At 37.8% G+C, this 26,373-nt stretch overlaps 1 protein-coding gene across 1 annotated transcript; it reads right to left on the reverse strand.

Annotated features, from left to right (window-relative positions):
• LOC100892286 lies at nt 1-18,715 on the reverse strand. Its single transcript, XM_003729216.3, has 4 exons — nt 17,419-18,715; nt 15,663-15,762; nt 3,491-3,662; nt 1-2,748 (listed from the first exon to the last, which is right to left on the reverse strand). The coding sequence occupies exons 2-4, from the start codon at nt 15,721-15,723 to the stop codon at nt 1,983-1,985; spliced, it is 999 nt and encodes a 332-aa protein (XP_003729264.3). The 5' UTR covers nt 15,724-15,762; nt 17,419-18,715; the 3' UTR covers nt 1-1,982.
• Nucleotides 18,716-26,373: the final 7,658 nt, after the last annotated feature.

Consider the following 26,373-nt stretch of genomic DNA (forward strand, 5'->3'; position numbering starts at 1 on the left):
TGCATGGTACCAGTTATAGTCAGCTGTGAATGAACCCTGATTTACCTAAGCAATAGATGTTCTCAAATGTATTACTAAGAATCATTACATCCGGTGGCCTATGAATAAACCTCTTTTGCATGTAAAATACAGCAACAGTACACAATTTTAGAATTGACTATTTATTAACAATGTCAGCAGTTTTTACAAAATATTCAGTGTTGCAAAAAAAGACAATAGATATGACCTCATCTATGCTATGATAGTGAACCACTGAAAGTAAAGAAACTCTTTTTGAGGCTCAGAGAAACGGAGTACAATCTCTGAAGGGATTTTCCTGCAAAATCATTAGCTTTGTTCAAAACCATGTAAACAACATACAAAAAGGAAATATTTGAGTGAATGTTCTGTTTAAAGGCACTATCTCCATAAACACTTCACGTCAAACCGAACAAAAATATAGTTGAACACTTACCAAAGAAAAACAATCCAGATTAAGGGCTCATCAAGTATGCACACATGTAAATCTACAAATATGAATTGATTTTGTGAACTGCAAGCCAAATGAAACAGAGTAAGTTTTAGGAACATAAAGACAAACATGAAAATGAAGCATTTTTCAAACACTTAAAGACTAACATCGTTTACATGCCTCTTCTTTAGTTGTCCTTGTTCAGTGACATAACCTTATATAGAAATAATGGCTACCTTATTCCAAAACATGCTCATTTTCATCTTCAAGAAAATCAATAATTTCCATGTTTCACACATGCTGCAAATCTCCAATTATTTGCTATCATCTTATTCCTACATTCCAATTTTTCTCAGCTTTAAAGTCAGAGTCCTGCGGTCTTTGATATCGCTTATTGAAATCTTCATTTGAAAACTACCAATCAACATATTCTTCTCAACAGAGGCCAATATTCCTCATCTGGAAACATTTTATGAAACGTTAATACTGAACATTTCTTGCAAAGAGTGGCTTGTAAACCTGTTTAGTGTGGCTGCATTCACAACTGGTAATCTAAATACAAATCTTCAAGACAGGTTGCATAGCCCTTTGAAGATTAACAAAAAAAGATGAAGAAGAAGAAGAAATAATCATTTAATAACCACTTTCAAATTAACCCACTTATTCATAAGCAAAATTCAATACCTTCACAGTCCAATGTCAATGAAAATAATTTTTGACATGAAATGGATAAGAAATAGAGTAGAAACAATAAATCTTGAAATAACTGAACATTTTCAAAATAGAAATCATACATTCCACCTTTTCTATATTCTAGGAAAGTGAAGAATGAGATATGAATATAAAATACTGCACACTTGTGATTGCTCTACAATTCACTATTTATATTGCACTTTTTTGAAATCTTATAATGATTATGACAAGAATTGAAAACATATGTATAAGATTTCCCAGAGAATGCCATATCACATGTGAAATAACAAATTTAAACTTTCTTATTCCATTTCACATATTATAGAAGAATAAATTGTAAGTATGCTCCCCAGGGAGTGGAGAATGTGCATACATTGTGTGCGGGTAAGCCTGAATCCGATGACAAGATGAGTTATTATTATTATGAGAAGAGGATGATATGAGGATCATTTGTCGATGGCGAAGAATTTGATTCCTCTATTTTTAATCATAGTGAGTTTGCCAAACATTTTCAGAAAAATGGATCTAGTTTTACCAAGAATATTGATATTCATGTTTTATAATATCTTAGCTGTACATCATTAATGTCATAGGAGCTTAAAAAAAGCATAACAAAAACAGAGAAGGTCTTTACTCAAAAAATGAATTTGTGTGAGAAAGTTATGTTTGTCACATGTGACATGTACATGTATATACGTATGCATGTAGAAAGATACATGCATTGGAATGCTTCAATGATATACAGGCATAGTAAAAATATTGATCATTTAGTTACACTGAAGTACATCTATAAATCAATCAATTATTATTCCTTGCAATTCCAGTTGCAATTCTGTGATCAGACCATCTCTCCATTGCCCTTTTGACCTATGACCCCTGGATCGCTCTTGGCATTCGCGACCTTCCGATGACTCGCCCCGGTGTGAGGGCTATCTGGTACTGGGGCTACCGGGAGCGGAGGAGGGGGATGCGGATGAGGGCAAGTGCATTGGGGGCCAGATTCAGGTTGATGGGGTGTTGCACTTGTTGAAGGTATGTCTTTCATCTCCGTGCAGGGGAGGTGACCGTTATGTATCGGCTCCCCCGGAGGCATGTGTCTCTTATTATGAGCCTCCAGCTCTACCACGGTAAAGTCTGCCCCCGTTATGACCTTTGTATGACCCTGCGGTAAGTCACAGGTGCAGATGGCTTCCACCGGAGCAGTACAGCCCGCATCACTCAGCTCTGAATGCACCGAGTCCCTCGTTCCTTTACGGTGGTTGGGATGCTGGAACCGCGTGGTATGCGGACAGTATGGCGAATTCCCTGTGCATTCCGTCACCGTGTTGCCCTTGGGCGATCGCCGAATCGCCAGGGGAGAGTCGTACGACTTGCGGCATGTGCAGACCTCCTTGTTGTCATGGCAACCCGAATGACGGTGATGTGATTTTGGGGAGTTGCTGGATCTGTGGGATTTGGGCGAGTGCTTGCTTCCATGGTGGTTTTTATGCGACGATACATTGTCATGGTGACCATCTTGGAAACTGCTTTGTCGGCTTCCCTGGTTGCTACGATGGCTTTTGTGGCTCCCAAGTCGCTGGTGGCTTTTGGTTTTTGAAAGCAATCTGAAATTAGGAGAGTGCAATGGACAATGAAATTAAGTGAAACACAGAGTTTTACTTGAACTAATGTATTCTTGTCTGGCTAGGGAGTATTGAAAGGAGGGAAAAAGCACGGTACTACCAAGAAGATAATGGAAAATGCGAACGTGCTTGCACTGGATTAAAAACCTTATAAAGAGAAAGAGAAAGACAGAGAAAGGAAGAGGAGAGGGTGGGGAGAGAGACAGAGACAGAGAGACAGATACAGAGAGGGGGAGGAGAGACAGATAAAGTGAAAGAGAGACAAAAATATACCCGGTAGATAAAAAGAGAGATAAAAAGAGAGACAAAAAGAGTGAGAGAGAGTGAGAGAGAAAGAGAGAAAGTGCAGGAGAGACAGAGAGAGAGAAAGAGACAAATAATAAAAAGGTGCATACATAAATCATTACAATCTCATAACCAAAATGCTGTGTGTTATATGATGGATTATTTCAATCCTAAAAGAATTTTCCTAATAACAGCTTCCTAATGTTATAGTACTTTTCCGATTTTTTCCCTCACACAATGGATATCATCTGTTGAGAGCGAGAAGGGCCTTTGTATATATCTATATGAGTACATGTATGTGAGTTAATGCTCCTCTGGCTCCAAATAGATGATATGTGAATTTCAATTAACCCACTCCCTATGGGAACCAGCTTTTCCTGTACTATAAACCTACACCAACTATACTTTGGTAGTATACGAGTTAAATAAGCATACTTACTGTTTTCTGACCAGAAAGTACCAGATGACAATGGCTACCAAGACCAGAATTAAGCTGGCTGCTGATGCTGCGACTGAGATGGCAGTCGGGTCTGAATGGGAATTATTTTTTCCATGATCGTTAGCGGCCCCTCCAGCAGCTGTCGTCTTCTCCGTCATAGGAGTGTAGACAACTGTAAAAGATGACAAATGAGAAGAAAATGTTCTACAAGTTTAGGTATGTACACTGTTTAGTAGAGGTGTCATGGTCGAGTGGATACGTTGCCGGACTGTGGATCACGAGGTCCGCGGTTCAAGTCCCGCCACGGCACTAATGTCCTTTGGCAAGACATTGATCTACATTTGCCACACTTCACCCAGGTGATGTAAACGGGGACCTGGTAGGAATTTATTCCTTGAAATGCAGAGCATGGGACAGCTGGTCTGCTAAAGCCAGGGTAATTATGCTTAATTATTGTAGAGCGCTTAGAGATTTCTGATAAAGTAAATGTAAGGCGATATATATGCAAATTTAATTATTATTATTATAATTATTATTAGTGCATTAAAAAAAAAAGTAAACTCAAATTTTATTTTTTTCTTTTGAAAAAGTTTTCAATCATATGGCCATGAAATCAATGTCATCATAAAGAGTAGCTTGTATTCGATCTAATGAAACCTTGTCCATAACTAATTGCTATGGAGGACTGACCAGCTTGGTTCATTTAAAAATATTTTTAAAAATCCCTGCGACAAGAACAGCATCTTGATTGTTATGATTACTATCGGTAAAAGTGAACAAAGTGCGGGAGGGAGGGGGTGGGGGGGGGGGGGGGATAGAGAGACTGCAGCCCTAAAATATTTTTAAGGTCCATTTATCACTTTGGCCAGCAATTAAGGTGCCCAAATATCCTAATAACAAAATGTCCATATTACTTCAAATATCAGGAACCTGCTGAAATTTTGTTATAACCCAACAAGGAACACTTCTGGTTATCTATTAATTTCAGCCATAGAATGAAATCGACCATGCTGTCCAAAGACCTAAAAATTGTTGAGTTTATTGTTATCAAAATTGTAATAACATGAATGATTGTAGAGGAAACCATGGATAAATCCTTGAAAAAGAATTCAAAAGAGACATAAGCGCATAGCATGTAAGATTGAGAGCTATTGGGTGAAGACTTATAAATATATGTCTTCACAACAGTCGATTATTCTGAATCCAAGAAAGAATTACAAACAGTAAAAAGGAATCAACTCTACATGTCCAATGTTGTATGAAACAATACACAGGATGTGTTTGTCAAACATATCTAGGGTATATAAATGTCACTCTTCCTGCAAAAAAAATGAAAGATGGGGTGAAAAGGAAGAGGAATTACAAAGAATAGGCAATATCTGTATTGGTGTATTCATAAACATTATCAACACCAGTTTCCATGGCAACTATCCTAATGGAGCACGTTTACATCATCGCCATTCTCTTGGCTGGCCAGTCAAGTGTGCTTCATGACAAGGCCCTCGTGTGAGGAGTTATTCACGCATTGTTAAAGATAAACTTGTGTACTGGTAGTCATGGGAATACATTGTTTGAAGAAAGAAAAAATATATATATATCTGGGTGTTATTGGGTGAAGTTGATGGTGTAGTAGACAAGGATTTGATGAATACTGTGAAGTTCTAGAGTGTTCAAGATGCAAAGAAACTGACTTAATCTTGTAGAAGATCACACGCACTGAACAAGATGTATTTATGGGACAATACACAGATGTTTTATCCAAACTCTTCATCGATTTCTTGTCATATTTCACATAATAGGGTGTTATGATTACAAGCAACTCTTTTCAGGAGACATTTCTAAAATGATGTTCTTCCAAACTGACAATTATACAGAATGAGAAAGCTTACAAATTATTTTTCATCTTTATAAGAACTCAACCTTCTCCTTATAAAAGTTGCGCTTAATTCTCCCTAACCAAGCCTGAAACCACAATGGCGGAATGTGACTCCAACATAGACCTAATTTCTTTGTATTTGCTGAACATGGTATCATGGCAACAAATAATTACATCCCACTGTTTTCAGTTGGATACGTAAAGAAAATGTCAGTGATGCACACCGTGTCTCATGCTTTCACTTGTCTACAAGCTTGCTTCTATCTAAGTCATGGAACGACAAGGTCATCAAGAAAGAAAGATGAGGAAAGAACTCTCTTACAAAGACAGTGGTTAGATCTATGTTGAAGATGCAATTTTACCCTATAGTGCTTAAATGTCATTCATTTTCCCATAACCAATGCGCTTCAATGTAAAGGTCTTACATTTCATGCAGCGGCGACAATTGCTCAGGACACTACACTTACTACAACATCCCTGGGCCAAACATTATAATTAACCATCACCAAGCAAAACCATATGAACCTAACCTAAAACATAGAGCGACACTATAACCTTACATCTGCAGGGAAATACAGCCTGGAGCGAATAGTGATTCACCACGTTTAAGTTGGATTTTTCCTGATATATTTTAAGATGGGTGGATGACTACCTGACTCATGACTCCTATCATTCTCTACATTTGTAGCTTAACAGATGGCACATGAGAAAGCATACTGTATCATTGCCAATTTGGATGCAATAATCACATAACATTGACAGCCAACCTTGCTCTCAAGGGACATATTATCGGTTAGGTGAAGCTACAAGAATCCACAAATAGGCCTGTCTTTATCTTTTCGAATTTGCCAAATACCGGTAACCCGCTTTTTAAACTATCCTGATCGCAAATTAATCAGTTAATTTGCTTCTTCATCAGCCCACAGTTGCAATTAGCGGGATATTTGGTCGAGTAAATATCCCAAGAAATCTTAGTCTTGTTTCCAAATATCCCGCTATTTTGGAAAAAGCGGGCTGAAGACGCAATTTCAAGCTTCGGGATAATATCAAGAGTCTGAAAATGGTGGGTTATTTGGCAAACTTGAGCTGATGGAGACAGGCCTATTATGTATCATGTGAGCAAGCTGAAAATCTATTTTCCATATTTATTGCAATCTTAAGCCTGGCGACAGGGATAGGAGAGATTTATGACTACACCCAAGAGAGCCTGAAACTGAACTTACAGTGTGTGAAGTACACGATACAGCGATATTGGAGATTTAATATGTATGGTGGCCCGATCAATATTGCTGATGCATGTAAAATTGTGGCCTTGTAGTGTGACAACTGGCTGACAAGAGTTGGTGAAGAAATACATGTATCATCAATTGTTGTTATGAGAGCTTGTTTCGAGAGACCGATAGACTGTGTATCATGCTGGAAGGAGTGACAGAGAGAGAGAGAGAGAGAGAGAGGGGGGGGGGGATGAGAAGGGGATGAAGAAAGGGGGCTGCAGTGAAGGGGGGAGGGGGACAGGGGGTGGGAATATGGAGCGGGGCAGGGGACATCGATATTGATGTTTTAGAGCTTTAGAAAGAAGCATGTACCTTACTGGGAGAGGTGAGGGTGAGGAGATGACATGGGTAAAGGAAGAGAGGTGGATGAGGAGGGGGATGGGTGTAGGGGGAGGTGGAGAGGGACAGGGGTGGGAATATGGGGGTGCGGCAACTGAACCTTTGTGAACTACAAGAGACCGCAATATTTGAGATTTAATATGTATGGTGGATCTATGTTGCTGATATACTATATATTGTGGCCTTAAATTGTGACAACTGGCTGACAAGAGTTGGTGAACAAATAGGTGTCATTAATATTGTTGTTTTACTGGAAGGAGTGAGAAAGAGAGGAGATGGGAAGGGGAGCCATGAAGTGTTCAAAAACCTTAATGCAGACGTGATTAAAGTCAAGGATAGCATTTAATGGCCAAATTGGTACAGGATAGGAATGACCGAGCAAATTAGGGCTCTGATTGTACCACCTATGTAGTATAATGGCAGGCAATTTTTAACAAGCTCTAACTGCCATATTAGTTGGGTGCAGCATTGCCCGGGCACAGAATGTCTATTTGTACCGGTGCTTGGTCAATATTGAAAGGAAGCAGTGTCATCTAGTTCTGATGGAGTATTGGAGGTGGGAGGAGGGAGGGGAGGAGGGGGGGAAGAGAGTGGTAAGAGGATAGGGAGGGAGGGGAGGGGAGGGAGGGGGAGGGAGGGGGAGGGAGGGGGAGGGGAGGAAAGGGGGAAAGGGGAGGAAGGGGGAGGGGAGAGAGAGAGAAAGAGAGAGAGAAAGAGAGAGAGAGAGAGAGAGAAAGAAATTAAGGAAGAAGAGAAAAAGAAGAGAAGAGATAAGAGTGAATGAGAGAGTATCAGAAAAGAGATTGGAGGAGTGGAAAAAAGAAGGAAAACAAACTCCCCCCCAAAAAAAGATTTTCAGACGAGAGATGAGGAGAAGGAGAGGTGTTCATCAGAGACATAGATAAAATCAACTGAAACATAGCAGGTTTTCCATCTTCATTTACACAAATGAGTTGTGGTGTAAAAATAAAAGGTAAGAAATGGAGAATGACAAAGTCAAAATATATCAATGGAGAAGCATGGAATATAAATAGGTTTGTGTTTTGAGGGAGAGAGAGAGAGACAAAAGAAATATGATGGAAAAAGGTAAATGCAGAGAACAGAAAGACAAAGCAAGAGGGGCGAGAAATTGAAAAACAAGGAGAGGGAAAGAGAGAGAGGAAGAGAAGAAAAAGAGGGAAGTTCTTACATCAAATTTTCATTTTAAATTGTGAAGCATTCCCCTAAATATAACATCTTGAACGTAATTATAAGCATCAAGGAATTGGTATGAGATACACACTTTGTATGCATCAAAGGAATTTTTGGTGCTGTGTTTTCAGTCGCTTTCAAGATTATGTGCGCTGAATTGAATATAAAACTAACCACGGTTAAAAAGAGAAGAAAATAATTTGCTTTATATACCTCATTTTAAGATTCTTTACTAATCCTGTCTTCTGATTGGTTGAAAATGCAGTCATGTTCTTAACCATGCCCGCTAATTGAAATTCATAGTCATTTTTCCCGGCTCTACCGGTTTATATCCATTTTTCATAGCACTTTTTCCATGGCTGTGAAACGTGACGTCATTTTGCTGCGATCCCCATTTTGGTTTACGTGTTACCGTATAAGTTTCTTTTGTGCGATGACCGATGCGCAATACCGTTAACGGTGTTTGAGTGCAATTCGATTTTGGTTGCTGCATTCAGGCGACGAATCTACCAATCCACGCAGCGCAGACGACCGATCGCCATTTTGTGTACTAGTCTCGATCGCAAAATACTGGGGTTTTTTGTTTCCAATTTTTTGTCAATAAAGAGGCAAAATGAAGGACACAGCTATGCCAAGATTTCAACTTATGGATGACATTCAGCTGCAAGACTTAATCGATTCTGCTGATAGCAAAAATACGAAGTATACAGTAAAATACGGCATTAAAATATTTGAAGAGTTCTTGCGAAATGTTCTACTGGAGCACAGCTTGTTGGATTTCATACTGTACACAAGTTATTGTTGGTGTTAATATTCATGACTTCAAAGAGATGGAAACCTAAATGGGTGAGTCAACATTTTCCTTTTTTTTGGTATATAAAATATATATTGACTGCTTTTAATATTCGAGGCATAGTTGTTTCTATAGGGTCTCGGGAAACTCACAACCTGCTATGACCCCGCGGCGCAAGCGCCTTGGGGTCATAGCAGGTTGTGAGTTTCCCTTGACCCTATAGAAACCACTATGCCTCTCAAAGCAGTCAATATATCCTTATTATATAATATAACAGAAATACTGGATGAGGAAACAAATGCAGAAAGAGCTAAGAAGAGGAAAGTAGGCTACATGTAGGTGTAAATGAAAAAAAAACATCAGGAGAGACTACCGGAGAGAGTGAGTGAGTGTGTGTGTGTGTGTGTGTGAGAGAGAGAGAGAGAGAGAGAGAGAGAAAGAGAGAGAGAGAGAGAAAAGACCCCCAAAATACAAAATCAGAGAAAGAGGCTGAGAGAGAAAGGGAAGAGGCAAAGTTTTACCATAACTATATGGACTTGGCAGGGATTATGCAGCTTTTGTGAATTAATCTCAGACCTCTTCCAGCAATAAGAGGTGTGTTTATATTCAAAAAAGGTTGTGAAGACTTTCAAGAAATAAAGCTTAGGCAATTTCAGTAACCTTATTGAACACTTTTTGAAATTAATCAATGTAGAGGTGTTGTGGTTGAGTGGATACGTCGCCAGACTGTCGATCACAAGGTCCGCGGTTTGAGTCCCGCCGCCGCACTAATGTCCTTTGGCAAGACATGGATCTACATTTGCCACACTCCACCCAGGTGAGGTAAATGGGTACCTGGTAGGAATTTATTCCTTGAAATGCTAGAGAGCCGTATGGCAGCCGTGCTAAATCCAGGGTAATAATCGGGAGCGCCAGGAGGGTCAAATCTGACTGACATGAGCGCTATACAAGAACCCACTATTATTATTATTCCAATAATATGATAAATAGTTTTAAAAGATTACTTAGGAAATACAACAGGTAGTTGATTTTGTTAAAGTTCAAAGTTGTTTACACAATGAAAAGTTTTTAATGGGATATTTCATGAAAACTACAAAATTGAAGTTGCATCAACTCTTTGCGCACATATATCATCTAAAAATTATATCTGAAATCGATCAAACAAAATAACCTTTATGGCATCAAAGACCTTTATCTAAAATTTACGAGGCATTCTGCATCTTTAATGACATTCTGGAGTTGCTAAAGGGCAACTCTTGTTTTGAATCATTCTCCTACCTTCCTGTCTTCACAAGTTCAACTTAAAACAACAACAAGTGTTCTTCAGAGTATTCTGTGCTTTAGGAAATCTCCTAAAGGTCACAAAGTGTACAATGTATTTGATACTTTATAATCCCATGTTTTGTGAGTTTTTCTTGTTTATTGTTTTTTTGTTTTCTGGGGGAATACAAACAAGGTTTAGCCTTATGAAGAGTTGCTATCAATCGCAACTTATTTGTGTTTGATATAAACTGCAACTATGAAAAAAGGGGATAGGAGATTGCAAACTTGCTATTGAATCAAGAACTTACGACTGATTCGATTCAATTCCAACTCTTTATAAGACGGGGTCCAGGACTGTATTTTGAGGATTTGAGCATAGTTTTAGTCATATTTTCTACACTAGTTGATGCTATTTACTGCACATGAATGATAAGGATTACACACCAGGGATTTATGAACTCAATCAGAATATACAGAGGGACCTTACTTCATTAGAAAATAAATATAATTACATCATATGATTAACTTGTTGACTACCAAATGTTCTCATTCCTGCAGTTTAAACAGAGGGACTACCCAGTTCCCATAGTCAATGGGTTAGCTGCTGTATCATGCAAGCCTAAATCTAAATCAAGAATATAATATATTACATTCAATAATATAATAAAATACTTACATTTAAAAATATGATATACTCACATCTGCTTATGTAATATTGACATAAGGGATAACAAAATTATTTTAAATGCATCTTTAAAATAGTAGAAGTCTGGTCCACTTCTTTCATATCTTACAAAGATAGCCATTGGTAGATCATAGATGCCACTCTCGATCCTAAACAATTACAGAACTTTATATCTTTAAGCCTGCTTCCTTTAATCGAAGATTAATCCAAAAATTGTAGTAACAAAATAAGACTATGATCTTAAATATGAGAAGCCATCACCATCACTACTGGCTCATTATTTCTGTTGCAATCACTGAAATATAATTAGCTTTCAAGCAAGTTGTCAACTCCATTTTAGATTGATTTTTTTCCTCACACAATAGTGTGGTTGTTAGCACACTCTTGTCATTAGCCACAAGTATTATAAACTGAGGTAAATTGAACACTGCCTATCAAACTTGATTGCCTCTTCATGGAGTTGACAGTCACTAAAAGTCAGTGTAATGTAAATGTTTAAATGGATTATTACTTTTGAAAGCCCATACTGTGACGTCACTGTTAATTTTCATGTATAGAAACCATGCTCTTCAAATTACTACAATAAAAGAAGAGGGTATTATATTAACATTTATTCTATGCACACTTTTATTAAGATGGACATAAAGGCTAATATTCCTCAACCCTACGTGACTCAGGAACCTTTATATCAAAAGATAGCCATCAAAACGACAGGAATCTTTACACGTGGGACTGACGGGCTACTCCAAAGTCCCCCTCTACTTCCTCTGATGGGCGAATAATGTTTAATTTACGTCCGTATCGCATGGAGCCCTTGAAAAGCAATATCTGAAAAGCGATTGCAACCCACACGATTCTCAAAAAGTGAAAAATCAATACTCAGAGGGACCTAGTACGTACGCCCCACATCGTCTTAAATGTCAGATTGTCAGATTTTCAGGGAAGTATTATAAATAGGCTGGTTTTTTGTTTCTGGTTAGCAGGAATGATGTTTAATGGATCTGGACAAATGACAGAAATCTGAATGACTTTCAGATAGGAAGGTGGGTGTATGTATATGAGCTTGCTAGTCTTACGGGTTTACTCAATTCTGTGAATTGTGCAATAATTACCTAAGCCATCAGACTGGCAACAAAATGTCATATAAATATTTGTATGACAAAGTTACCTTACAACTCAACAATTTAACAAGAAATGACAAACATTACTAAGTAATCTTATTATTCTGCCAATATTTCTTATATTGAGAAAAAAAATAAAGAGAAAGCACTGCGATTCCTGTGCCAGATACATGTATAACAAACCTAGTATTTCTTAACCTAGTATAAAAATGAATAAATAAGAATAAAAAATAAGAATAAAAAAAGAACTCCCCAAAAAGAAGAAAAGTTGTAAATGTACAAAACGGTCAATCTTAAATACTGTCTGTTGGTAACCAGAAGGGCGTTTTGGACACAATTTCTATTTTAAACTTAAATTTAATGCCCTTTTGATTCTCAGTCCTGATATATTCAGCCAAAGACTACATACATGGACCACGTGGAAAGTATACAGATGAAGATAGCATTACCGGTAGTTTTTTTCTTATTTTAGATAATGCCTATCATAATTTGGGGAGGGGGTGGGGGGGGGGGGGGTACTAAATGAGAAAATTAGTCACTACTTTAATGTACAAGCATGTTGACCAGACAAGCAGAAAATGGCTCTTGATTTTCCTTTCTTGGTAATCCAATTCCATCTGCCAAACTTCATTTTGCATGATGCTAAAACCACTTGAAATCAATCATCCTACATGCAGACTTGAAAATGTCTGATGGCCCGCTTAATCAATTGACTGTTATTGCACTTTAAATGTCAATCTAAAACCACTTTCATACATAGGACTTGAGGCTTTAAAGATGAAGTTGAGTTCTGAGTTGTGAAGTTGAGTTGTGAAAGAAACGGTGTGAAATCGACTAGAAAGGTTGATCATCTAGCATATAAGAATTTGTGTGTATTGCAAGGTTCTGGAATCATCAAAATGATAAGAAATTTGGCCAAGTCTTGGTAAAGTTACAAACGCTGTACACAGAAAGATGTATATGGGACTACATGAACACGTGGCGTAAAAAACCTACCCCCCGAGTTTTACGAGTTACATGACATATTTAGAATATAAAGGCATTTGAAGAGCCATGCTTTTCAGGGAACATGTCTTTTCTGATGTTCTTCCACACTTGCATAATAAGAATGATAACGCTCACAACATTTTTTCACCTCTTCCCAGAACTCAACCTTCTCTTTAAAGAGCGGACTCAATCCACACTCATTTGCAAAGCATTTCTGAACCGAAAATTGCACCACCCAAATGACCCAATCCAGATTGAAATCTTTACATGGAAGAGTATCGTTTGTTTTCTGATAGTGATATGATGGTGAATGTAGGTAATAATTCTAATTTTTAATTAGTTTTGTTTTAACGATACTGTGTGACTGTGACTGTGTCATCCATAAAACCTCGCTAAGATGCAAAGCGACAAAAATGTTGCGTTTTTTAATATGATGACGTAGGAAATAATAATGTCCACCACTTGACCTAATGTGTTAACCACAAACTGCAGTATCAATTACAACTGTAAGGTGTACAAACACACGATGTGGACCCAAACATAGTGAACATTTCTGGGTCAGCACTCAACCCACATACACCAGGAGTGTGAAAGAGGCATACATGTCAGTTTCAGCTTAATGAATTGCAACCCGCCTTCCCATGCCACTCCCCCATCAGGAACGCAGCGGGGTGGAAAATGGGCACCGTTTTGTGCTCGTCCTCCACCAAACGTCTTTGCTTCTTGAAGTGTGAAATTACAGAGCAGCTGGCCAGGGTTCCTCCCGATGAAATCACCTAATGCGATACGACATCCCGCAGTCTCACTTTTGATCTCATAATAAACACATCCTCCATTCTTTGAAAAATCCCAAGGAAATGGTATGGATGATGCTGGTTTTCGACATAGCCAAGATCAAAACAAAGGGTACAAGCTAAAGTCATTTTATTTAAGAGCAGATTTCAACCAGGAATAAGAAATACCATGAATTTTCATTTTGAATAAGGTATGTTTTAATATAAACTGCGTGACTGTGTCATCTATAGGCTTGTTCAGATCTGATGCAGAAAAACCATGGCAGTTATTTTATGATAACATAAAGTGTAATATGCTTCACAATTCTGTATCTTATAACACAGAGCTCTCTCTCTCCATCCTCTCTTTCCCTCTTTCTCTCTCTCTCTCTCTCTCTATCTTTCTCTGTCTACCTCCCATCTCTCCTCGTTTGACCCTCGATCAAAGATAAATACTAAGAAGGCCATTTGCATTTATGAAAGATCATCCCCTGGTGGCTTCGTCTGGAAAATCATACTGATGGGAAATTTTCTTCCACTATTAATAACCTTAAATGATGAAGTGCGAAAATATACAGATACCCCAATGCTTGATTTATATTCACATAAACATATTTGTACAGTTTTACAGAAGATCTCATCTGCTGGGAAAGTCAAGAGCATATAAACTCTGTATTCAGGGATATGAGTTAAATCCTTCTGTATCTCAAGAGATATAATGTACATGCCAGATATTCATACAGAAATAAAAAGGGTCGATCGATCCATACACGCGTGTCAGAATATTGTCTTTTTTCAATAATATTGATTTCACATCATACATGACCTTCTCCTTTGAACAGGTACTTGAAGTTTCACTCCACAACAGAAAGCATGTTCTGGTTTTCATTAGTTCAGTTTCTTCACAGGTATCAGTATCATGTGAGGTTTTTTGTGTGTAAAAAAAAACTGTAAACTAAACCCATTCTTGGTTTTGTAGCCTGAAATAACACAGTCAGTATGTAAGTGTAAGGACGTCATATGCCACCTTTAATAATTCTTCAATTTTATTCATTTGGTACGGGGAGGGGGGGGGGGGAGGGTGAGAGAGAGAGAGAGAGGGGGGAGAAGCAAAATAGAGGAAATTGAGAGAGATAGGAAGAGATAAAGAGAGTTAAATGACAAGATCCTCATATCAATATCCTTATTTCACTTCTTTCAAAATAGAAAAAAAGAACAGATAGAGAAAGATGGTGCATTGAAACACAGAGATATTAAGAGAGAGAAAGAGAGACTGAGAATGATAAAGTTTTTATTCCATTCAGTATTATTATCTTGGGGAAAGTACAGAATATAGATAAAGAGAGCGATGGTCGATGAAAGAAACACAATGATACAGTATTGTAGGAGAGAGAAGAGTAAGATAGTGAAAAGACAGTGTGAAAGAGAAGGTGGTTGAAAGAAAAGTTGCTCAAATTGCTTCATCTCATCTGTCACTGTAAAGGGAAGAGAGAGATAGACACAGAGAGAGATATATTTGATTTGGAGAGACAGGAAGAAAGAAAGGGGGTTAAATAATGAGCCTCTCATATCAAATAATTTCCTACATTAATGTTCAAGAGAAAAAGAATAGATAGAGAAAGGCAAATTGAGTATGAAGGAGAGAAATAACAATAGGAGAGACAAGGACGAGAGAGAGAGAGAGAGAGAGAGAGAGAGAGAGAGAGTGAGAGAGAGAGAAATAGAGAGAGAGAGAGAGAGAGAGAGTGAGAGAGAGAGAAATAGAGATAGAGAGAGAGAGATGTAGATTGGGAGAGGGCGGAATAGAGAAAGGGGGTTAAATGACAAGTCGCTCATATCACTTCAAATGTTGGCCGACCCTCACACTCACCTGATTCAGCAGATAATGTCGTTTCCATGGGAACGGTAGACATTCTTGACGTTGATGTCATTTTCTTCTCGGCAAGGCAAAGGTGTCTGAGGCCTGGAATCTGATTTGGAGAAAAGCAGGAGGCGAGAAAAGCATCATCGAGGATGGAAATTTCAGAGAGAGATAATGACATTAAGAATAACGCTGACCTTGAGAGTCTTTTCCTTTATTTCCCTTGCCGATGATATGATGCAACATCTCCCAAGGTGCGTCGGTCAAACCTCTCATGAAATAGACGACAAGCGACGATGAATATTTCCTTACCAATTTGATTTGCGGGGAGTGGAATAACAATAGAGAGTGCATGATAGGGGCGTAATAGTATTACATATGACATGGCTGAATTTAAGCCCACTTTCTTTTGGCCTTTCAACAGAATGAAGGAAGTCTGAGAGATTGAGATGTGATATATAATTCAAATCTATGTTGAGAGAAGATGCAGTTGCTTTTCTCAGCATTTGAAACATGTGCATACACCCACATTCAAGATATATATGACTGGGAAGCTCACATATCTTTGTGAAAATGTATTTGTTATTTGTTTTACATTTCAGTAGGGAATTTTTTTCCAAATATCAAGAATTGTCTTTGACGTCACATTCAGATAGAATGAATTTGTGTCATACATGATGAACTCATTGAGAATAACTCTATAATTTGTATGATACTGCATTCATTGTGTAACACAGGGTTTTAGCAGGTATAGATGAATTTATTTTCATATGTTTTACATTGTCAACAAATGAAATTTCTTTCCAAAAACTAAGGATTTTACTCATAAATCAAAAATTGATCACTGTCATAGAACAAAACCGTTTCCCAAGAATGCCTTCATAATTTGCATGGTGATACACAGGATTGTAGAGGAGATCGATGGTCATCAAATGTCATCAATGTGATGAGAATAACAGGAACAACACTAGCAGCACATGAATGAACGATGAAATGAGGACCTGATGTTCAGGATATCTTCAAGTATTACTACAGACTTTTAGTGGGGAGGGAAGCTAGATAAATAAATATATAGGCCTATACTCTTTTAATATACTATTAAAATTCCCAATCTTAAGCCTATTATCGTGAATTACGTGAAAATGTCTCAAGGATATATTCATGTTGAATATACTACATCAAGAATTGACAGTCAATTCATAACCAATGTTTCCTTATAAAGTAGATATAATTTAGAGTAGCACTGCTAATCTATTCAATTCAATTCAAATGAACATTTATTTTCTTCCAAACAATACAATTTATAAGTAGGAACATAAAGATAATTAAAGAACTTGTATTACAAGGAAGAAGGCGCGAAACCCGAAAGCATAGCTTGTAGTGGGTACGCTCAAATACATAAACACAATTATACATTATAAATGGGAGAAAGGAAGAAAGGAAGAAAGGAAGAAAGGGATAGGCAAAGAGGAGAGGAGGATAGAGAGCTTGGAGAAAGAGAAAAGAAGAGGACTGCAACATGTTTGAAATCATCACTGAAACTAAAAAGAAATGTAGTATTAAGCTGATAGTAATGTAGATAAACATTTGACAAAACATGGACAGAAAGAAAGACTACACTGCAGTTAAATATAGCTACCTAACTACCTGAATACACCTGCGAGCTATACTTTCCGACAGCCTGTCATAACCATTATATCATCTCAAGAAAAACAGCAGCATGATATGAGCTAAGCAATTAGAGAGAGTACGTAGCTACACCTACCTTATCCGCTACAGGGCAGTGATAAAATGTCTTTATATCCAACCAATAGATATCAACAGAGGAAATGAAAGGCTAGTCGATAAGGACAAGGTTCACGCATCGTATTGAAGTCAAGTTCACAGGGCGTCGTGTGTCCCGGCTCTCAGCATATCACATGTCAACCGTCTCGCCCTCGGGGTTCGCGGGTGAAAGATGAGCGTCGTTGACGGCAACCGAGGCTTCATCCGACAAGTCTGCCGTTGAACGCTCTCGCCGGAGATGCGTGTGTGTCCAGGGGTCGCACACTGCCCGCTGAGATTCACGCTAGGTATCTGGGAGAGTGATGGTGTATATTGGCTTCAATTGTTGAAACTCGGCACACTATTAAGATGTGTGAAGACAGCAACATTTAGTGCTCAATGAAGTCTTCGCTTGGGATGATGATGCTTGTGTCATATTACAATCATGTTAGTCCGGATCACCACTAGCTCATAATTCAACAAAGTTTTTTTTCAATGCTTGCTTTCATAGACATGGAAACATGCTAATACATACAAATTTATGTCAAGTAATCTATCTTAAGATTGTTATTATATCTGAAGATACACATCAGTTGTTCACTTTCTGCTACTAATCCAACTGACTAATTCCTTCTTTTGATTCTTTAATCTCTTCAGTGCCTCCAAAATATCATCTTTTGTCTATCGCATCTCTGTCAAGCAATTTCCTCGTTGGTTTCCACTTGGCTGAGAGACAGTCTTTGAAGAATGTTGCTATGGCAACCGCTCACACAAATCTATGCTGTCTTGGCAACAACAACAACAAATTCTCACACATGAAGTAATTGTCTTCCAGGCAGAAAAAGAATGTGAAAGTGCTTGAAGCTGTGCTTGTAGATTCTAGCTAAAGAGGTCACCATCTCCTACTTCTTCTCTCTATTTCCTTCCCTTCCTTTTTCTCAGGAAACAAGTCGTCCCCATCCACGGCGATCGCTCTTCCCTCGCTACCCTCTCTGCCTTGCCAGTTCTGCCTGACAGGTTTACACTGTCTTCAAAGTATATATACTCTTAGTGCCCTCCAAACAAACCCTGATGCTGGTACGTGACTCTGCGTCACAGGGCATGATACTCATCGCCAATAATGCTCTCTATCAAGAATGCAAACGGTGGTGCTCGTAACTCCAGACGCGTTACCTCGCATTCTAATTGCAATCTTCCGTTCCCTCTGATATATACGATGCTATCACGCAACAACTTCTAGTTTCATTCCAGAGGACAATTTCCCTAAGAGCTTGGAGGATGCGTGTTGCCTTCACATAATCTGTCAAAAGAAAATTGGTAAAGAAAAAGTGAGGGCAGACTATATCACCAGTGCGCAACCATTACATCAAAATGACAAGAATTTGCTCCATTACACAGTTGCCAAGGAGATATTTGCAGTGAAAGTTAAATCTTTCTGCACTGCCGGTCTTGAGACATACAAGATTTGATTTCCTTGCTGGATGGTATTTAAAAGAAAATGCTATATATAACTTGAGACACTGCTCGAGACACTCAAAAGCACTGTAGAACACGTATGTATTCCCTGGGTCTGTCTCAAACATGCCAAGATCTGACATTTCTTTGTTCAATCACATATATTTTTCATCCTTCTATTCTCTAAAGATGAAATGGTGTGAAGGATTCGAAGAAGTGACGTCAAAGGAAATGTGTAAGCAGCAAGCCCATAATCCTCTTTGTCATTACGAGGAATTTCTTTATTATGAAAGCATTTTTTGTATTAAACTTTTTTTCTCTCTCAATTTTGAATTTATGGCCAAAAATATGAAATACATCAAGACATAAATTGGTGGCTAATAGAAATGAAGAAATGAATACAGGCTAAATGAGAAAACTTTTTACATAAATGAAGTAAATGGAACTTATGCATCCTTCTATGAGATTGAATATCTCTAAGGTTGTTTTTCCATTTTAAATTTACGGCACTCATTCATTTTTTTATGTCAATAATTTTAAGTTGTATAATAATAATAATACTCAGTTTTTATATAGCGCTTATTACAACCACTATAAAGTGCTTCCAAACTTGGAGATTCTTTTTTTTTTAATTACATGATGGCTGCAAAAAAATCATCAGATCAATTACAAGTGACCAGGTTAAGAATTAAGTCACTTATTGTGCTCATCATTATCATCATCATTATTATTATCATGATTTTCATTATTATCATCATCATCATCATCATCATCTTCATCTTCATCTTCATCTTCATCTTCATCTTCATCTTCATCTTCATTATCATCATCATCATCATCATCATCATCATCATCTTCATCTTCATCTTCATCTTCATCATCATCATCATCATCATCCTCTTCATCATCATCATCATCTTCATCATTATTCTATTTAAAAGTTAATACTTTAGTAAATGCGTTTCTGATTTAAACATAGTCCCCTTTAGCAGAAGCTAATCAAAGTGAGGGGAAAAATAAAGAGGAATGATACGTTGAATTTCCGCCCTCGATCCTTACTGGACAACCTTGGCTTAAAGCCATTAAGTGTAATGCAAATCTTCTTTTCAGAGAAAGCTGCAAGTTTGATCTGCTTGGGGGTTGTAAATTTGTGATTATTTTTGTCAGATTTGAAAGGTCGCTTTCTCTGAAAGGCATCTTTTTTCTAAAGACACTTCATCATAGAATGCCATGGCTGAGCACCTGAATTTCTGCAAATTGTTGTTTACATCATGATAGATTCTGTTTTAAAATGATAAGTGCAATAAAGGTCTCATTGGCTAGATGTCTGTTTATTCCCATTTTAGTAATTAAGTTATTTTTTTTGTTTTAGGAAAGGATCAATGTTAAGTTAAATATATTTTTGTCCAGTCTCCAATTTCTTCTTCAAATCCAGTGTCATCCTCTCTCTTTTTCCATTTTGGGTTTTTGATATTTTCTTGTCAAGTGAAACATTCTATTTATATTCTCTTTTTTTGTAGTTCTTTTGGTTGAGTTTTAAATTTGTATAGTTGTTTCTCTATGTCTTCTTCTCTACGGTTTATTAGTAACATTCTCTCACCCCCCCCCTCTCTCTCTCTCTCTCTCTTCCTCTCCCACTCCCCCTCCCTCCCTCTCTCTCTTCCTTATATCCCCCTTCGCTTTCTCTCCCTCATTATTTTCTCTCTCCCTCACTTTTTTCTCTCTCCTCCCCTTTCTCCCCCTCTCCCTCTACCTACTCACTGTGTTTCAACGAAAAGCAATTTCAGTTCTATAAAAACTTGCTTTAATCACCAATATACGCCCCATTCAACACTGTTCATAAATATTAATAATAGAGTATATTTATGTTTCACACCTCCAACGATGCATACGCCCAAACCTCCTTGCCCCATCCCCACTCTCTGAAAGAATTAATGCTCCGAGAACTGGTTCAATAATGACATGCTTTCAATCAGAGGATGATGCACACACAAGTACCCTAAGAAACAAACACACTTTTTGAGTAGCTCCGACCCATATTCTCAGGGCATGGGCCACGACGCCACGAGAACTCCGTTAAAGAGATCCGGTAACTTTGTCTCAGATTCTGAAAAAAAATCCTGGATTTAGCTCATGCTGCAATGATAATTATAAACCTTTAGGTCAGTCAGGAACCCCATGACTTTTACAAGCCGATCGCCTGTCTTAATATCAAGATATTTATGATTGGAAATCGAAACTGAATTTTGTGTTTGCCCAATGGTTTTCATAACACTACAGTCTATTGTGGAAAATGAGTATGGTAAAACCGTTCACTCAAAGATTTTTACTTTTTTAAGGCACTTCTTGATCATTTTGAAGTGCGATTCTTTTAGGGCTTCAATATTATACCATATTACAGAAACTGAAAACATGTAGGGCCGTGCATCTCAGATTTAACATTGTTAAACGAAGCCTTTAAGAGAGAACGAGATGGGGAACGAGAGAATAAGATGGAGAAAGAGGGAATGAGATGGGGAAAGAGGGAACGAAGTGCGGAATGAGGGAACGTGTCAAACAGAGGAAAGCTCTTGGGGAACATATCACAAGTGCTTAGGTTTGGAAGGAAGATCCGCTAATGAGCGTGTCTATTTCTGTGATGCAGTAGTCATACCTGCACTCTAAATTACGGTAAAGGTGAGTTGTTAGAACAGTCAAACCTGCTATAGTGACCACCTGTATAGAAAGACGACCTGTCTACAAAGACCACATGTTTTGTTTCCCTTGAAAATGGTTTCTCATTGAAACATGTACTAAAGGAACCTGTATATAAAGACAACCTGCCCACATATGTATGAAGACCACTATTCTTGTCTCCCTTGGGTGGTCATTATAGACAGGTTTCACCCTCTTGCAAGCATTCATATGGAATATATTTAATATGATTATTGGGGTTATTTTATGTCTTATAACTGAACTTTATTCAATGATGAGTCCCCCTTATATGAATGCGTTGTACCTGTAACAGAATGCTCCTACACAATCCACATTTGAACAAGATGTGTAGCTTCTTCCATTAAACATGGCCGACTGAGCCCATCACACTTGTCTTACTCAAACTCACGAGAAAGGAGAAATAATCAACATCCTCACTTTCAAGTGATAGGGTGTGGCTAATCGCATCGGAAAACAAATCATTTCCAGAGTGTGAATGCCATCCTCATCAGAATAAATGTATAAGTGCTCATCTCCATGATAAATGGATGTGGAGACATGGCCGAGCTCATTTCCTGACACTCTTTTCATTTCAGAGGGAGAGAAAGAGAGAGGGAGGGAGGGAGAGAGGGAGGGAGGGAGGGAGGGAGGGAGGGAGGGAGGGAGGGAGAGAGAGAGAGAGAGAGAGAGAGAGAGAGAGAGAGAGAGATTATAAGATTATGAATCAAATGCTGAATTCTTTTTTCTCTCCAGAATATTCCAATGGATGATTACTCAATAAAAAAATGAGTCGTTCTTTTTTGTGTGTGTTTGCACTGTTGATAAATTTGGTGGCCAGTTGCACAGTGTATGTTACAGTCTCTGAAAGTGCTAAAAACACTATAAATAGTGTCCATTTTCTTTTTTTGCTGGGTGTAGATAAAAAACTGATGTAAATGTTTTTTACTTTAAAGCAGACTATGTAGCTTCCAAGCTTTCATCAAAATATGGCAATATTTTAATGGTTGAAAAAGGGTACTTTTTATTCCTCCCATGAATATAATAAAGGGGAAGATACAGTTTTTAAAAAATCAAAAAATTAATAAATCAGTATTTGTATGAAAACTTAAAAATTGTGCCCTTTTTATAGTACAAGCATCATCAAGTTCTGCTACTGACATTCAAGGAAAGGTAGGGGATACATGTGTGACTGCACTCTGCTAAATTGGGGTATCATGGGAGATAAAGATAGATTAGAGATGGAGATCTATAGAAGATCATCCCTATATTCAGCTCCATCTCGCATACTCCAGTCAGTCAGAGAGTCTGTGTTGATACCTCACCATGCATGCAGGTGAACTGAGAACATGGAATAATGTGTTACTTCTTTTCTATGCTAAAATTTATGTCTTCCATATAATGTAAACCTCTAATAATGTGTCCGTTTTACTGTCTGTCTGTGTCTCTGTCTGTCTGTGTGTCTGTCCGTGTGCGTGCGCATTATCGATCTTCCGAGACCAACTGCAAGAAAACACACCTTTTGTCCGAGGACGAAATTTACTTCCGAGGACGTAACATGCTGTCCTCGGGAGTAATAGACGTGCAAAAGGATATTCTACGTCCGAGGACGCATCTGACCTTAAATAAGGCCTGTCCTCGGATGTTCGAAAAGAAAAGAATCGACACACTTAACACTCCCGTTGGTATATCGTCGTGTGTGTCTTGAAATGTTAAGAGCGCCCCCTGCGGACACACAGATCCTCGATCGATCGTTGTGAGCTAGCGCGCGCGAGCTTGCAAAAATGCAGCGCAGCTAGCTGGCGCGTTGTATTAGAAGCGCGAGACTCGACCGTGTCGTCGATGACTGATCTGATCGTGCGCGCGGGACTAGACTAGAACGGTGGCTTATTTCACGATTTGGCCCGGCCCTAATATTGGAACGAACGATGGCAAAGGTAAGAAATTTAGTATTGTTTCAATGTGCTACTAGCCTACCGTATGCCTATGTGATATCCATTGTTTGTTTGCACGCACATGGCATAGGTCTAGGCCTAACTTAAATGTATTTTCGTGCCATAAACGTGAAGGACCTGAGGCTTGACTAATTATCTGTGAAGGAGGGAATAAAACAAACGTGCTGCTGGTGCTCGTCTATTAATGTGAATGGATGCTGACCAAAGACTTAACCCACATGCAGTTCTCAAAGGAGACTCCACTGCTTCGAAAATTATTTTTAAAAAAGTTTGGGGTATCACTTTATGGACCAAAAGGGGTGATAATTACGGCCAGTTTATTTAATTATAATTTTATTTTAATCTTTAGTTTTCACTTCAATCATTTAATCAGAACTAGAAGATGGGGACAGGTCTTTTTTATATTTGTTGATCGTCTGGTTGATTTGGAGAAATTAAACCAGCTCATTGAATTCAGTGTTTGGGAAGGCTCGAGGCCAGATGTTATTTGGGGCCAAGGTGAGTAAAGTTAGACCTATTTCTGATTCACACATCTTTTTCTGGGGACTCTGGAGATGTACTAGTGCACTGAACTTATAGTTTGCAATGTGTATGAATGTAGGCCTAGATCTATGCATTAACAAAGTGTGGAGCCTTGAGGTGTACTGACCATGCATGGGAAATGTTGAGCCGTGCAAAAATTCAAAGATTTTTATGAATATTTGCATGAGGAATGTATTAAACAGTGGCGGCGGAACATTTGGGGGAGGGCTGGGGTGCGTTGCCCCCCCCCCCCCCATTGAAATCAAATCAAATTATATTGATAATGAAAACTAGAGTCTTTGTTATGTACATGTATAGATGGGGTGCGGTGACCGGAGACTTAACACAAATAAAATCGCCTCCTTCTGCCTTTGAATTTCACAAAAACTATGGATCAAATAACAAAAATAATTATGAGCATTTGTGATATATAATATTGTCTTACATTACATTCAAACAAATTATGAAATCTTGCTTCCAAATTTCTTGAAATTGCCGTTTTGTCCGGATACCCAACCCGTCCGGATACCTAACCCGTCCGGTCACCCAACCTCTCCGGCACACCCAATGACACCCAGTGACATAATATACAAAATAAAGACAACAAAACAACAAAAACAAGAACAAAAAAAAGAACAAATACTTCTCTATAGAAGTATTTCAGCCATTCCGGGTAAAGAAATTGTACACCTAAAAGTATGAATTAAAGAACAATTATTTAGATCTAGACCTAGGCATTAATTTTGCTGCATGATATCATCTGCTATTGCTAATTAAGTTCTACACACGTATTGTTAATATATTTTTCATCAGATTTTGTTTACATAGAGAGGGTTCATTTTGAACCCCTCCAAAAAGTTCTGTAACTCGACTTTGAGGGGATATCTTTTTTGTTACGGAAACTGTTTAGTGGTATATATGGAAAGATTCATTTCCTTTTGATAATGATATGCCATCTGTTCTGATTGTGGAATCACGGATTATGCAGAACCCCTAGATATATAATATAGGGAATGTAAAAATTAAAATGCTAAATATTGTTTTCTGACAAAAGTTTCAATTTTTTTCTTGGTTTGAGGGACTTTGTTGGCAATTGCATAGGATGGACTGAGTTTGAATGATGTTGATGCTGATGCAGGAAAGTCCACACATTGTGTATATTTATTTGCAAAATGGACTGAATGTGTGCGGAAAAATGATGAATTCCGTCATTAAAACAGTCTTATGTTTTGGACAAGTTTGAGATATTGGTATAGTTTTAAATTTACTTTTAAAAAACTTTCCACTTCAAACCCTAAATAATGCAGTAATATGTCATTCTTTATGTTTCAGATAACTCATACATGTATGCACATAATGGGAACATGTCCCGTCAACATCACAAATCATTCATTTAAAACATTAATGAAGTAATCATGGCATGAATACAAGGAAACAACAACGATAACCAAAAGGAGAAAAGACCAGACTTTTTTGTTAGAAAACAATGGATTTTGCTAGATACATGTATATATTAAGGTCTACTGTGCAGTCCATAATTCTGTTAAACTCTTACCGGTAAAAACTGAAATTGGATGATCAAGTTATGTTCATTCTAGTTCTGTTATGTGGAACAGTTTACCCAATTTTGTTAAGAATTCACAAACCATCTCACAATTTGTTAAACATTTTTGGTATTCTGTTAAAGTTAATTCCCAAAATGCTGATCATTAGTTTAATTTAATTTTGCAGCCTAATGTTACTATTTTATGTATGTATACTTTACCTTTGTATTTTTCATGTATGTGTATTTTTTGTTGTAGGGCCCCAGTGAAAAACAGTGCCTTGATCACTGATTAGGCAACCCTACTAAAATAAAACAAATAAATAAATAAACTATACTTGGGGTTTAAATGATACATGCAATTTATGGAAGATTGGTAACAAGCTGTTAATATCCTCACTGGATTTTCACCGCTTTGAGTATTTTGAGACATCATCTGGTTTATTTGAAAAACCCAGTCTATCTTGTTCTATGGATGTTTTTTGTTAAATTACAAACAAATTTAAGCTTTGTATTAGTCCATCAAAGGGGGAAACCCTTTTCAAGAATTAGGTATTTTTGTTAGCTCAATTATTTGGAAAATCAATGCATGTGTATCAAGTGTTTTTACTTTAATGCAAATATTTAGACCAAATCTATATTTTGTGACAGCTTTTTACACATGGATGGGCATAGTTTTAAGAATTTAATTTGCAGTGAACAGGGGAAAAATAGCCCCAGTACATAAAATTTAACCACCCCCCCCCCTCCCCGGCAGCTGGAATAAATCAGACATTTGAAAGAACTCTTT

This window comes from Strongylocentrotus purpuratus, unplaced genomic scaffold (assembly GCF_000002235.5).
Source record: "Strongylocentrotus purpuratus isolate Spur 01 unplaced genomic scaffold, Spur_5.0 spur5_scaffold_9, whole genome shotgun sequence".
Classification (NCBI taxonomy): Eukaryota; Metazoa; Echinodermata; class Echinoidea; order Camarodonta; family Strongylocentrotidae; genus Strongylocentrotus; species Strongylocentrotus purpuratus.

Coding starts and splice junctions, on each gene's coding strand:
- LOC100892286 (XM_003729216.3), bottom strand. CDS start 15,723: ATGACATCAACGTCAAGAATGTCTACCGTTCCCATGGAAACGACATTA. Junction 3,663..15,662: donor GACATTATCTGCTGAATCAG/GTGAGTGTGAGG, acceptor CATCTTTTACAG/TTGTCTACACTCCTATGACG. Junction 2,749..3,490: donor TACTTTCTGGTCAGAAAACA/GTAAGTATGCTT, acceptor TCCTAATTTCAG/ATTGCTTTCAAAAACCAAAA.